Genomic DNA, 12,287 nt, shown 5'->3' with positions numbered 1-12,287 from the left:
TAAATGAAGACCATATGAGAACAGGAATAGGCAGAGTGCTGGAGAGGTCCCCAGAAATCCACAATGATACATCCTCTGTAGACTACTGGCAATGGTCAAGAGAAAGCCTGATCTGACCTAGTCTGGTGATCAGATGGCCAAACACCCTAACGGTCATGCTGGAACTCTCATTCAATAATTGATGGAAGTGGATGCAGAGATCCTCAGCCAGGCCCCAGGTGGAGCTCCAGGTGTCCAATTGTCGAGAAAGAGGAGGGACTGTAAGAGTGTGAATTGTTGAGACCAAGATTGGAAAAGCACAGGGGCAAATAGCCAAACTAATGGAAACACATGAATTATGAACCAAAAGCTGTGGGGCCCCCAGCTGGATCAGGCCTTCTGGATAAGTGAGACAATTGAATAGCTTGAACTGTTTGGGAGGCACCCAGGCAGTGGGACCCAGGCAGTGGGACCGGGCCCTATCCTTAGTGCATGAGTTGGCTGTTTGGAACCTTGGGCTTATGTGGGGACACTTTGCTCAGCCTGGAAGGAGGGGACTGGACCTGCCTGTACTGAATCTACCAGGTTGAGCTGAATCCTCAGGGGAGTCTTGGCCCTGGAGGAGATGGGAATGGAGGGGAGGGGCTGGGGGGAAGGTGGAGGCGGGGGCAGGAGGGGGAGCACAGGGGAACCCATGGCTGATATGTAAAATTAAAACACAAATATAATAAATAAAAAAGGAGGAAAAAAGAAAGAAAAAAGAAAAAGAAAATCAATCTCATTTCTATTCTCTGACTTGAAGGTGGTAACAGTGCTTAATGATAGAAAATTACATGTCCACATGGTTGGGCTTGCCTGGCGGACCGCCTAACTATTTCCAGTTCAGACATCTTGTGGGACCAGGACTCTGTGGCTTTAAGTGGTTGCGTAAAGCGCGCGCGCATGCGCACGCAGCCATGTAATCTACACACATGCCTGGAGTACCCACAGGAGTTCCTGTACACATGCATGGCCCAACCCATAAAGCCGGTGCCATCTTGCATGAGCCCCCCTTATCTCCTCACCCACATGTGTTTCATACAGGCCTGTCACCTCTATCCTCTTTAATAAAACCTCTTCTGTGGTCTTGTCATGTTCGGAACATGTTCCTTGCGAGGTAAAGCGCCGCTTAATAACTAACACTTTACCCTTTTGGAGATAGTGAGAGTTAGCAAAAATAACCTAGCCCACTATTCCTGCAGATATTCTAAAATCCTTCCACTGTCTCGTTTTCCTTCTCTCAGAAGACATCATTCCTGAGTGGATTGTTGTGGAATGGTTTCTAACAGATATGACATAGCTATGGCACTTGAACTCTTAGCAGCTGATTATCCAGCTGAAGACCTGCAAAGGACTGGGCCTGTCAGCATTCTGTCATGGGGAGGTGAGGGGAGCATGAGGTCTCATCCATCACTAAGGATATGAATGCAGTTGATAGTTGCTGGAGGAGGAAGAGAGATTTTCTTCACTGGTAAGTTACTCATGTTCCAGTACATAACCTCACTCTCATGCTTCTGTAACTCAGTCGCTAACAATGAAAGAAAAGACATGATATGGAAGGGGGACCGTAAAGAGTTATGGGGGGATAAATGCAATCAAAGTATATTATATACATGTATAACAATGTCATGAAACACATTGCCATGTATAATTAGTATATGCTAATAAAAAGTAGCTCATGAAAACTATTGAAAGCTTTCTTATTGAACTAACTTCTTAGGACCACTGAATTGTTGTACCTTTTATTTTCTGCTTATTTTGCTTTAATTATGTATTTCATATGTTTAAGCTGTGCCCTTGAGGACAAGATCCTGCCAAATTCATATCTCAGGTGTAATGTTGGGCCCTAGGGAAATGCCCACTGATAAACTGCTGAATAAGAGACAAAAGGAAAGTAACTTCCCAAACAACCCCCACCCCCCACCCCCCCACCCCCACACCACCACCAATAATAATGTCAAGCAACAAAACTGCCAAGATAAATCACTTTTATCTCTACAGGAAAGGGAGATCTAAAAAATATATAAATTACATTAGTAACACAACATAAGAAAAAACAAGGGAACAAACAACAGAGAAATCTGGATGATGCTACTCTAACCTATTTATAAAAAGGCCCTGCATCAGAAATCACAATCCTACCCACTTCTAAAAATATAGACATGTACAGAAGCGGTGGGTTTGTTTTTAAATTGTTTGCTTTTTTGTAAAAATATATTAAAGGTGAATAGAAATCCTCTCTGCCCTCCTATCCTGCCCCAGCTCTCTGCTGGGGATTGCAGATCAGAGGTAACTATCTCACCATGTTCTAAACCTTGGTTATTCCCAACTCCTCTCCACCTCACTTCACTTAGAACCTGAAACATAAAAACAAAACAAAACAACAACAACAATAACAACAATAAAAACACACTAGCTTCTTTGGAAAAGCATAACTCTGAGGGTAAACTTGCTTTTCATTGGAAACAACACAAAACAACAGGAGACTCTGAGAACCCAACTAAACTAAACAAAGCCCATCAGAGGCTGGGTTTCAGCTCCACAGAACCTTCTAACAAAGAAACAGAGGGAAAAGAGGCCTGGAATGGGTGGGGAGAGGGTGCTAGCAATTAGCTGCCTTTGAAAGATCAAGAGGGAGTTTTAATGGGTGAAAGGGCTAGGGACCTGTTTTTGGTGACAACAGTCAGCCTTTAGTCAGGAAGTTGCCCACATAGGGTCAGAGGCGTCTCCTGCTTCCCCCTTACTTCCCCACTACTGCCTTGAAATCTCCAAGATAAGCAAAGCTGAGTAGAAAGGAGGGGAATAGGGACCTCACGTGCTAAGGGGGAGGTAGCCAGGCCTTTTGCCTTTGGTGTGACTAAAGGAGGACTGCTTGGCCCCTGGGGTCCCCAAGGGGGAAAAAGCAAATATGCTAAAGTACCCCTGATTCCAAGAAGCATGGAGGGGTGGATGTACAGAAAAAAAGAAAAAAGCCCAAACGAAGATAACACAGAGGCCTCACAAATTCCCTGTGGTCTGCATCATAGCTGTTAAATTCCCCAGAAGTACTAGGCAAGCTGGGGTGAGGACGAGCGGAAGGTAGAGAACACTCCCAATTGGGCAGTGCCAAAATGGATTGTTTGGAGGGGCAGTCTCCATCAAGTCCAGATTGCCAGTAAGGCAACACAAACGAGGTGGGGGCACTGTCTGGAAAATGGTGACAATCACAAAGGAAAGGAGAAAAAAAAATTGGATCAGAAGATCTGCTATTTCACAGATGGGCATTGTTTCTAAATCCAGACTTGGATAGCCTATCTGCACTATGCTTGAATGTTGGCCTGTGGTCTGGAAGAGTGAAGGTCCAAGGGTGAAGATTTGAGTCCTGAGGTCTTCTTCAGACTCAGAACTCAGACGGGAAAAAAGCATGGAGAATCCTGATAAATGACCCTGCAGGGTTAGGTTGTCCCACTACATCCCCTCCAGAAGGTCCAGGCTGTGCTTTGTGGTATAGGTGGCAGGAGCAGGCTATAGAGCCAGAGTTAGCAACGTGGCAGGTACTTCGGATTTCTAGGGGTGGGTATGTACCTGCTGGAACCCAGGTACAGCTATGGGGGATAATGGTCTACAGGTCGTCAAAATACAGGCAAATTCCTGAAGATCATCATGGAGCTTCATGTGCAGTCAGACAAAAGTAGTCTTCTATGATGGGCTAGGCAACAGTCATGGTCAAAGACTTGGGTATCTGCCTTGTTCCCCACCTTGAAAAGTAACAGGAATTTCCTTTTTTTCCCCAAAGACAGATAAAGTCAGTTTTTCTAGGCCAGCTCTGGAGATGGCCCATAATAGGGCAATAAAGGCCCTCTTCATTTTCCTCATGAAAAGAAGCAAAAAAGAGATAAAGACCACAACCTTCTTTCAGGAACAAGACTGAAGGTAGGGCATATCCACTGGATTGGGAGGAAGGGGTAGGAAAACCAGGTGGAAGTGGGCAGGCTTAGAGACAGGGCTGGAGTTGGAGCAAATGTTAAGCATTGGGCCTCTCACTACATGGTGGGTAAATTGAAGGGCCCAGGCTCCCTTCATGCTGCTCTTCATCATTCATTCCATTATGGGGGAGGGGTGGGAAAGAGTACAGACAAGGTGGAAGGGAAATACGTGGGAGGAGCAGGAAAAGGTTCTTCTCAGTTGGAAATCTCTCCCATTTACCTGCTACTCATGGATATGGAAAAGGAAGGTAGGATACTCATAGTGGAAGTGAGAAAGAGAATTGGGGATAGTCCGTGCCTTTGGTCAGTCCCAAGAAAGCAGGACAATGCACCTTGTCCGGGGCTTATAGGATCCAGGAGTGCCCCGAGTTGACAACGAAGAAGGCAATGGGGGTGAAGGGATGAAGTAGGACACGATGGGGCTTGGCTCACAGAAGTAACTTGCCATTTCTGTGGATTTTCAGGATGCGGCCGAGTCTCTGCTTTGCTGTGGCCAGGCCCTTTTTAGGACGCTTTCCTGTAAAGGAGGGGCAAAGTAAGCAGAGGCTTTGTGAGCAACTTTTTAGCAGCGACTGCTGTTGCACCACCCTCCTTTGTTCCTCTCAACAGAGGTTCTTCATCCTTATGCCATATTGGGCAAGGACCCTCCTTAACTACTTCTATTCAATGCCGCATGCTTGGCTCTTCCTTCTCTGATTACAACATTATAGTTTTAGTCCTGTCCCGTGTGCTCCCAACCCCCCAACTTCTTTGGGTTCAATCATTTTCCTTAGAAAATTCTGGAAGGAGGTCAATATGCTTCCATGTCATTCATGTTATCCTGAGCACCAGGGTTAGTGACTATAGTTTAGTGTCCCTGTGGGTGCCATCCTCAGGGTCTTCTTTCATTAGAACCCCCATTCTAGTCAATCCTAAACATTACACCAAACAACTTAGTATCCTTGAACCACATCCATACTCTAGGGATTGGGCTCTGGCCAATGAGAGGAAAAGGAGGATTGGAATTCTCTCTCTCAGGCTTCTGTCCCCCCACATCAAATCATTTCTCATATCCTATATGATCACAACTATTATTTCCACTTAGCACCTCTCTCCTCATTACTGATCAGAGGTCCTATGTTTGGGTTTCTTCACTCCTTCCTGACAGATGTACAGACTACCTACTTCCAATCTGTCCTCCACGGTGACCACCTCTCCATGGCCTATTGGTCTCAAATACAAGCACCTCAAGTTTGACTTTCGGTGCTCCTTCCTGGTGTTCTCATCTACTAGAGCACTTGAGATTGAGACTGGGAAGCTTTAAGATTGCTCATTTGAATCCTCATTTGGGTCATGTACCTTGTCCTGCCTGACTGCTCTGGGAGCCAACTGAAGGACGCCTCTGGGTCAGGAAGACCCCAGGGGCCATGGGGGTGGTGCTTCGATTTGCCTGAGCCATGCCAAAAGCATTAGGACGAGCAGTGTACTCATGGTCAGCAAGACTTCCCGACAGAGCCTCTTGTTTAGGCTCAGGAGGTGGCTGCGGTGAGGAGGAGTTGACAGGCTGGGGTGTAGTAGCCACTGTTGGTGCAGACACTGTCACAACGACATTGGAATCTTGAGGGCGAGGCTGTTCTGCCTCCTTCAGCAAAGGCTTCTTCTTGATATATTTCTTCTTTTGGGCCTTCTGCAGCTCCTGAAATACAAGCCAAGTCAGAGGGGAGATTAAAGAGTGAATAAAGGGAAAAGAAAAATTTCTTAGAAAGTAAGAGACAATGGTTAATAAGTTTCTGCATCTTGCCACTTCTTCCCCATCCCTTCTAAATCTACTTTGTATGGCTCTACAGTAAGGACCTTCCCAATACCTATGGTGATTTTTTTGGCACTGTGTAGCCTTAACTCATCACTACCACTTAATAATAGTACAATGGCAAGAAACTAAATGATTTTGAAGACTTGGGTTTTGGTGAATTACGGGCATTTCTAATAACTAAATTTACACTAGCAGCTTAGGCACTTTATTTAATCTTCTTATTTAATTCCTGTAACAGTCCTAAGCAGGGGTAAACTTCATTTTACAAATAACAAAACAGAAGTACAAGGACATTAAGTAACTTAAGCCCAAACCCTCATGGAAAAGTAGTTAGATCTAGTATCTAACCATGTTACAAAACTTCCCCAAATGAACTGAGAGTAAAGTGTTACCTTTGGAATAAGGCAAACCTGACTTCAAATCCAGGCTTCTGTTTTCTAAACTGTATGACTTTGGTTAAAGTTACTGATCTTTCTGAATCTCAGCTGCTTTGTCTGCTTTTCAGAGTTGTTAGAATGCTTAAATAATAACAAAAATATATAACACATGAAAGGAACTCAGCAAGTAGTTCATTATTATTCTCTATTTCTTTATTTTTTTTTCCAAGACAGGGTTTCTCTGTGTAGCTTTGCGCCTTTCCTGGATCTCACTCTATAGTCCAGGCTGGCCTCGAACTCAGAGATCCTCCTGGCTCTGCCTCCTGAGTGCTGGGATTAAAGGTGTGCGCCACCACCACCTGGCCTCTATTTCTTCTAATATCTGTTTTCCTTTGCTGATCTTTTTCTTTGAACAGAGGACTTGACAGTTTCGTAGGTCACTGAATCTCAGTATCTCCCTTTGAATGGAATAAATGAATACGAAGTTGTGCCACTTCTTCTACTATCTTGTATTTCATCCACTTATTGCTCTATGGATAGACTATCCACTGTGTGTGTAGTAGGTTCCTGGATAATGGGCATGTGGAGCCCTGTGAGAACCTGGAAGATGGTGCTGAGGATATGTGAATATATTTGTTTTCTGAAATGCCACTCAGCCACACATTCCAACTCTAGGACTATATTTCTTAGCGTTCTCTTGGCAACAAAAGCCTAGACCTGCCTTCAGAAGATCTGTTATGCTATGGATACCAGAGAAATTTATGGAGGATGAGAGCAATGGTATTAGTAATGCATGTCAGACACTGTTCCTTAATCAGTCACTTAATACTTTTAAGGATGAGAAGAATTATACTCCCATTCTAAGGATAAAGAAACTATGGCGAAAAGGCTGTTATTTTCCTTTTCTTTATGTGCATTTGTGTTTTACCTGCATGTATGTGTATGTGAGTGTGCAAGATCCTCTGGTACTGGAGTTACAGACTGTAATGAAGTACCACGTAGGTGCTTGGAATTGAATCTGGGTCCTCTGGAAGAGCAGCCAGTGCTCTTAACTGCTGAGTCATCTCTCCAGCCCTAAGTTACTTTTTCTAAGGTTTTCAAGATTTCAGAATCTACTCTGTTCAGTCACACCCTTACCAGGAATCTCTTTTCTCACCCACATTAAGAATGAATTCTGGCCAGGCGGTGGTGGCGCACGGAGGCAGAGGCAGGAGTATGTCTGTGAGTTTGAGGCCAGCCTGGTCTCCAAAGCGAGTTCCAGGAAAGGCACAAAGCTACACAGAGAAACCCTGTCTCGAAAAAAAAAACCAAAAACAAACAAAAGAATGAATTCTGGCTGGGTGGTAGTGTCACATGCCTTTAATCCCAGCAGGCAGATCTCTGTGAAAAACTCTATCTTTTTTGTTTGTTTGTTTGTTTTTTATTTTTCAAGACAGGGTTTCTCTGTGTAATAGTCCTGGCTGTCCTAGAACTCACTCTGTAGACCAGGCTGGCCTCAAACTCACAGAGATCCACTTGCCTCTGCCTCCTGAGTGCTGGGATTAAAGGCGTGAGCCACCACTGTCCAGTAGAAACCCTATCTTGAAAAACAAAAACAAACAAACAAAAAATTCTGTTTGCTTGTTCTGTGGTCCGACTCCATAAATTATGTCTTCATATCTAGATTACTTAGCTTAAAATTTCCTACTATTGTTGCTATTCTCTTTTGCATGTAAGTGGCAAGTGGATTACCTTATGATAGGAGTATGTTCATCTTGCCAAGTTCTTTGTTGTTGAAAAATCTACTATCAAGCTCCCAAATTCAAACTTTCTGGCCTGACATTCATGGTATTTCACTATGTGACTACTTACATCTAGCCAACCAATAATGATTAAAGGTTATTTCCAGTGTCATTCTAAGGAGGACAGACAGACATACAAACGCGTTCGCAAGCAAACACGTTCATTCTCTCTCTCTCTCTCTCTCTCTCTCTCTCTCTCTCTCTCACACACACACACACACACACACACACACACACACACACACACCTGCATTTAATCCTAAACAAAGCTCATGAAACAGTTCAGACAAAGAGAAATTGTATGACTTGTCTGAGTAGTAAAGCTAGGATGTAAGCCAGTTATAGCTGTTCCAGAATCTGTTATTTTTTTTATGTGCACGCGCACACGCGCAGGTGGTGCCATAACACAAGTGTTAAGATCAGAGGACAACTTGCAGGAATAGGTTCTCTTCTTTACCCTGAGTGTCCTGGAATCAAATTCAGGTCATCATGCTTGGTGGCAAGTGCCTTTACTCGAAGATATATCTGTCAGGCCCCACAATCTACTTCTTTTTTTTTTTTTCCCCCGAGGCGGGGTTTCTCTATAGCTTTGGAGCCTGTCCTGGACTAGCTCTGGAGATCAGGTTGGCCTCAAACTCACAGAGATCCACCTGCCTCTGCCTCCCGAGTGCTGGGATTACAGGCCTGCACCACCAGCGCCCAGCTACTTCTTAACTATTGCTTATTATACTCATCTCCCAACATGAAGTCTCCAATCCAGAAAAATCTCATTCATTTATTCATTCATTCACTCACTCACTCACTCCAACACTGACTTATCATGTGTGGTCATTAAAATGAGGATATCGGTTGGGGATTTAGCACAGTGGTAGAGTGTTTGCCTAGCAAGCGCAAGGCCCCAGGTTCGATCCTCAGCTCAAAAAACAAACAAACAAACAAATAAAATGAGGATATCGACTTAAATACATCCCTACTCTTTAATAAAGGATGTAAAATATCTTTATGATCAGAAGTACCATGAGATAATGCTATATAGAAGTATAGAAGATCAAAGAAATAAAGTAGCAGTAGGTAATGTGAATGGGCAGAAGGAATGTTTTATGCTAAGCCATAAAGGCATGAGACAATCTGGTACATAGAGTAAATCACGAACACTGTAGTAGGTACGGTTGACAAAGGATGTACACTTGATGGCAGTCAAGAGATCAGAGAGAAGTTACTATGGAACAAGCAAAGAGGGCTTTTCGTGCTATAACAAGGAGCAATATTTCCCTAGAATGCTTCCCTGTCCCTTCCCACCCCCCCAAAAAAAACCCCAAAACCCCAAAACTGAAAAAAACCTACCCTCTAATACCACCCCCAACTTCAAAGCCTTTTCTTTGAAGTAATTCCATCAACCCAAATAGTAGTTACTCCTTACAGCACTAACAGTAACTTTCATCTGTTTGTTTAAAGCAATAGAAAACTTTTATAAGTTACATCTTATGTGGCACTGAGAAATGATGGGGAAATTGTAGTCAAAGAAGAGCTGCTTGGCCTGCCTGATCTCTGCTGGCTCCCAATTAATAGTCTCTATAAGACATCTCTCAGAAACTTTATATCTCTATAGAACATCATATGAAAAACAATTCTTAAATTTCACTTATATAGGATATAATTACTAAAATAAATAAGCATTTAACTATTTCACTTTACTGAAAAATCAAGTAGCATATTATCTGAAGTTATAGGATATGATTTTGAATCTTGTCTCCTTATTCTTGACTAGTCACTTAAAGTGAGCCTCATATTCTTTACCTGTAAAATGATGAAAATATCATCTACTGAGCAAGACTACTGGGCATATTATATAGACATTGTACATAGGTGCACCTACCATTAAGTAGATGTTCAGTAGTGCTCTAAGCTATATGATGTGGCATGAGGAGCTATGTGGATGTTGTTAAGAAAAACTTCACCTCCAAATGCTCCTAGAGTTTCTGAGCATAATAAATGTTAAAGCACATTGTAAACTAATGCTAAGAGGTAAAATTGATTCAGTGAAGGTGACCTTTTAGGATGAAAAAATGGTGAATGTTGTTCTCTTGAGCAGCAGGGGGTGAAGAGCCAGGTAATGTTTGATGTTTGATAAAGGGTATAAGATAAACCTCTTTATAAAAGGCCAAATTCCAATATTAGTGGGTGACTCAAAACTTAAGTGTACTCAACTGAGTCACTTCCTCAGGACTAAATCTAAAGGCAAATGATAGGTCTAGTCTTTTCTGAGAATTTTTCCCCCAATACATATTTTTACTTATTATTTTATACATGCATGCAATGTATTTTGATCATATTCACCCATAACTCCCCTACCTCCAAAGCCTCACAGATTCTCCCCAATCATGTTTCCTTCCCATCTTCATATCCTCTTTTTTAAAAATTTTATTTTCTTACTTATATTTATTTTGGTTTTTCGAGACAGGATTTCTCTGTGTAGTTTTGGTGCCTGTCCTGGATCTCGCTCTGTAGACCAGGCTGGTCTCGAACTTACAGAGATCTTCCTGCCTCTGCCTCCCAAGTGCTGGGATTAAAGGCGTGTGCCACCCCCGCCCGGCTTCTTTGTTTTTTAAATAATCCACTGAGTCAAATTAATGCTGTCTATTATACATGGGTATGGGGCCTTCCATGGGGCATGGGTGGCCTTACCAGGGACTACACTCCCTCTTACATCTGCAGGGATTTTATATGCTTAGAACAGTAGGTGATATTAACAAGGACATTTCTCTGGGCCCTTTTGCATCTTAAATCATGTCAACTATGTAACCTATGAAAGTAGCTTGTCATAGAGCTGGGATGTAAAGGACATAAGAGGGGCTGGGATGCTGCCAGAAATAAAGATCAACAGCTATCCATAATAGCAAGATCCTACCAACCTAAAGGTCTGCATTTTGAGGCTCTAAATCATCAGTAGCAAGGTCATGGCTTGGGTATCAACACTTACCTGCTGGGCAAGCTTTGCAGCTGCTGCAGCCAAACCTGTCTCAATAGAGGCAACCCGGGTCCCCTCACGAACAGGACGGTCCTGCTTGGGCAGAGTTGGAGTCACACGGGCTGCAAGGGAAACAGGGTGCTTAGCTATTTGCCAATTATATTCTCCAACTTCTGACTACTCCAAAGGTGATTGTATTGGTCTTCCTGCTTCTAGCTTTTCACAAAATCCTATTTAGTGACCAAGGCATATATGAACACAAATTAACCTCACGGAACTGGCATTTTATGTGTTTTTATGTCCTTGTTGTTCCTGGCTTACCTACTTCCCCAACCTTGCTTCTGGACCTACTGCTAGGGTTCAAACTCATGTGGAAACTTAATTATCATTTTGACAGTTTAGAAGGAAGAAACTTTAAGGGGCAATTAGGTTATGATGTCACTGTTCGCCTGAATGGTATAAAGCTATTACTGTAGGAGTGGGTTAGGTATTAAAAGGGGTGTATTTCAATTCTCTTTCCCCCACCTTCTTAACATGTGATGCCTTCTACTTATGGGACAATTTAGCATGATGGCCTAAACCATGTCAGCATCATGCTTGTAGACTTTCCAGCCTCCAGAACCATGAGAAAAATAAACTTTTATTCAGAATTTACCCAGTTGTGATATTCTATTATAGCAGCAGAAAACAGACTAAACATCCTTATTTTCTGTTTCTTCAGATAGATGGCTTCCTTATTGCATACCCAGAGTATGACTTTGCATCATCTTTTCCTCCATATTCATACTTACCATCTCAACTGCCTAGAGTATGTATTTTCCTTTTACTTATTTAAAACATACCTATCCCTCAAAAGTATGCTATAAAAATCTCTGATACAAAATGTTTGGGACCTCCCTGATCCCACTGCTCTTTTCTCTCTCAGAATTTATAATCTGTGTAAATGATGTGATACATAGTAGATATTACCTATTGAAGACTATTATTTTATATATACCAACCAACAAATGAGTTCTTAAAGATCACGGCATAACTTTTTTATAGTACCTTAACAATACTTAATTAAAAAAAATCCTGTTACCTGTTCATCCTTTTTGATAAGCACATTCTAGGAGAAACAAATATCCTCAGGTGGAGAAAGAAAGCTTTTCTTTACAAACAAATCCTAGCTGAAGAAGTCCTCTGACATTCACACTCATGTTGTATATTTATATCATAGTACGACCGTGAAGGTCAGAGGACAACTTCTGGTGGTCAGTTCTTTCCTTCCAAAATGTGGGTCCTGGAGATCAAACTCAGGTTGTTAGGTGTGGTGGCAAGTACCTTTAGTCACTGAGTCATCTCAAATGGCCCTATAACATATTACTCTTTTGAAAGGTAAGAATG

The 12,287-nt window shown here is 42.5% G+C and overlaps 1 protein-coding gene across 3 annotated transcripts in view; it reads right to left on the bottom strand.

Moving 5' to 3' along the window:
- Positions 1–1,989: 1,989 nt before the first annotated feature.
- Positions 1,990–12,287, bottom strand: part of Phf8 (PHD finger protein 8) — a 103,810-nt gene continuing 93,512 nt past the window's right edge. For all 3 annotated transcript variants that reach the window (XM_036174200.1, XM_036174203.1, XM_036174201.1), the window contains 3 exons: positions 10,914–11,023; positions 5,322–5,658; positions 1,990–4,500 (listed from right to left, as the gene is read on the bottom strand). In XM_036174200.1, coding sequence (XP_036030093.1) covers positions 4,412–4,500; positions 5,322–5,658; positions 10,914–11,023 — 536 coding nt within the window. In that variant the 3' untranslated portion in view covers positions 1,990–4,411. The remainder of the gene's footprint in view (positions 4,501–5,321; positions 5,659–10,913; positions 11,024–12,287) is intronic.

This window comes from Onychomys torridus, chromosome X, assembly GCF_903995425.1.
Source record: "Onychomys torridus chromosome X, mOncTor1.1, whole genome shotgun sequence".
Taxonomy (NCBI): Eukaryota; Metazoa; Chordata; class Mammalia; order Rodentia; family Cricetidae; genus Onychomys; species Onychomys torridus.
This window is presented reverse-complemented; position numbering and strand designations above follow the sequence as displayed.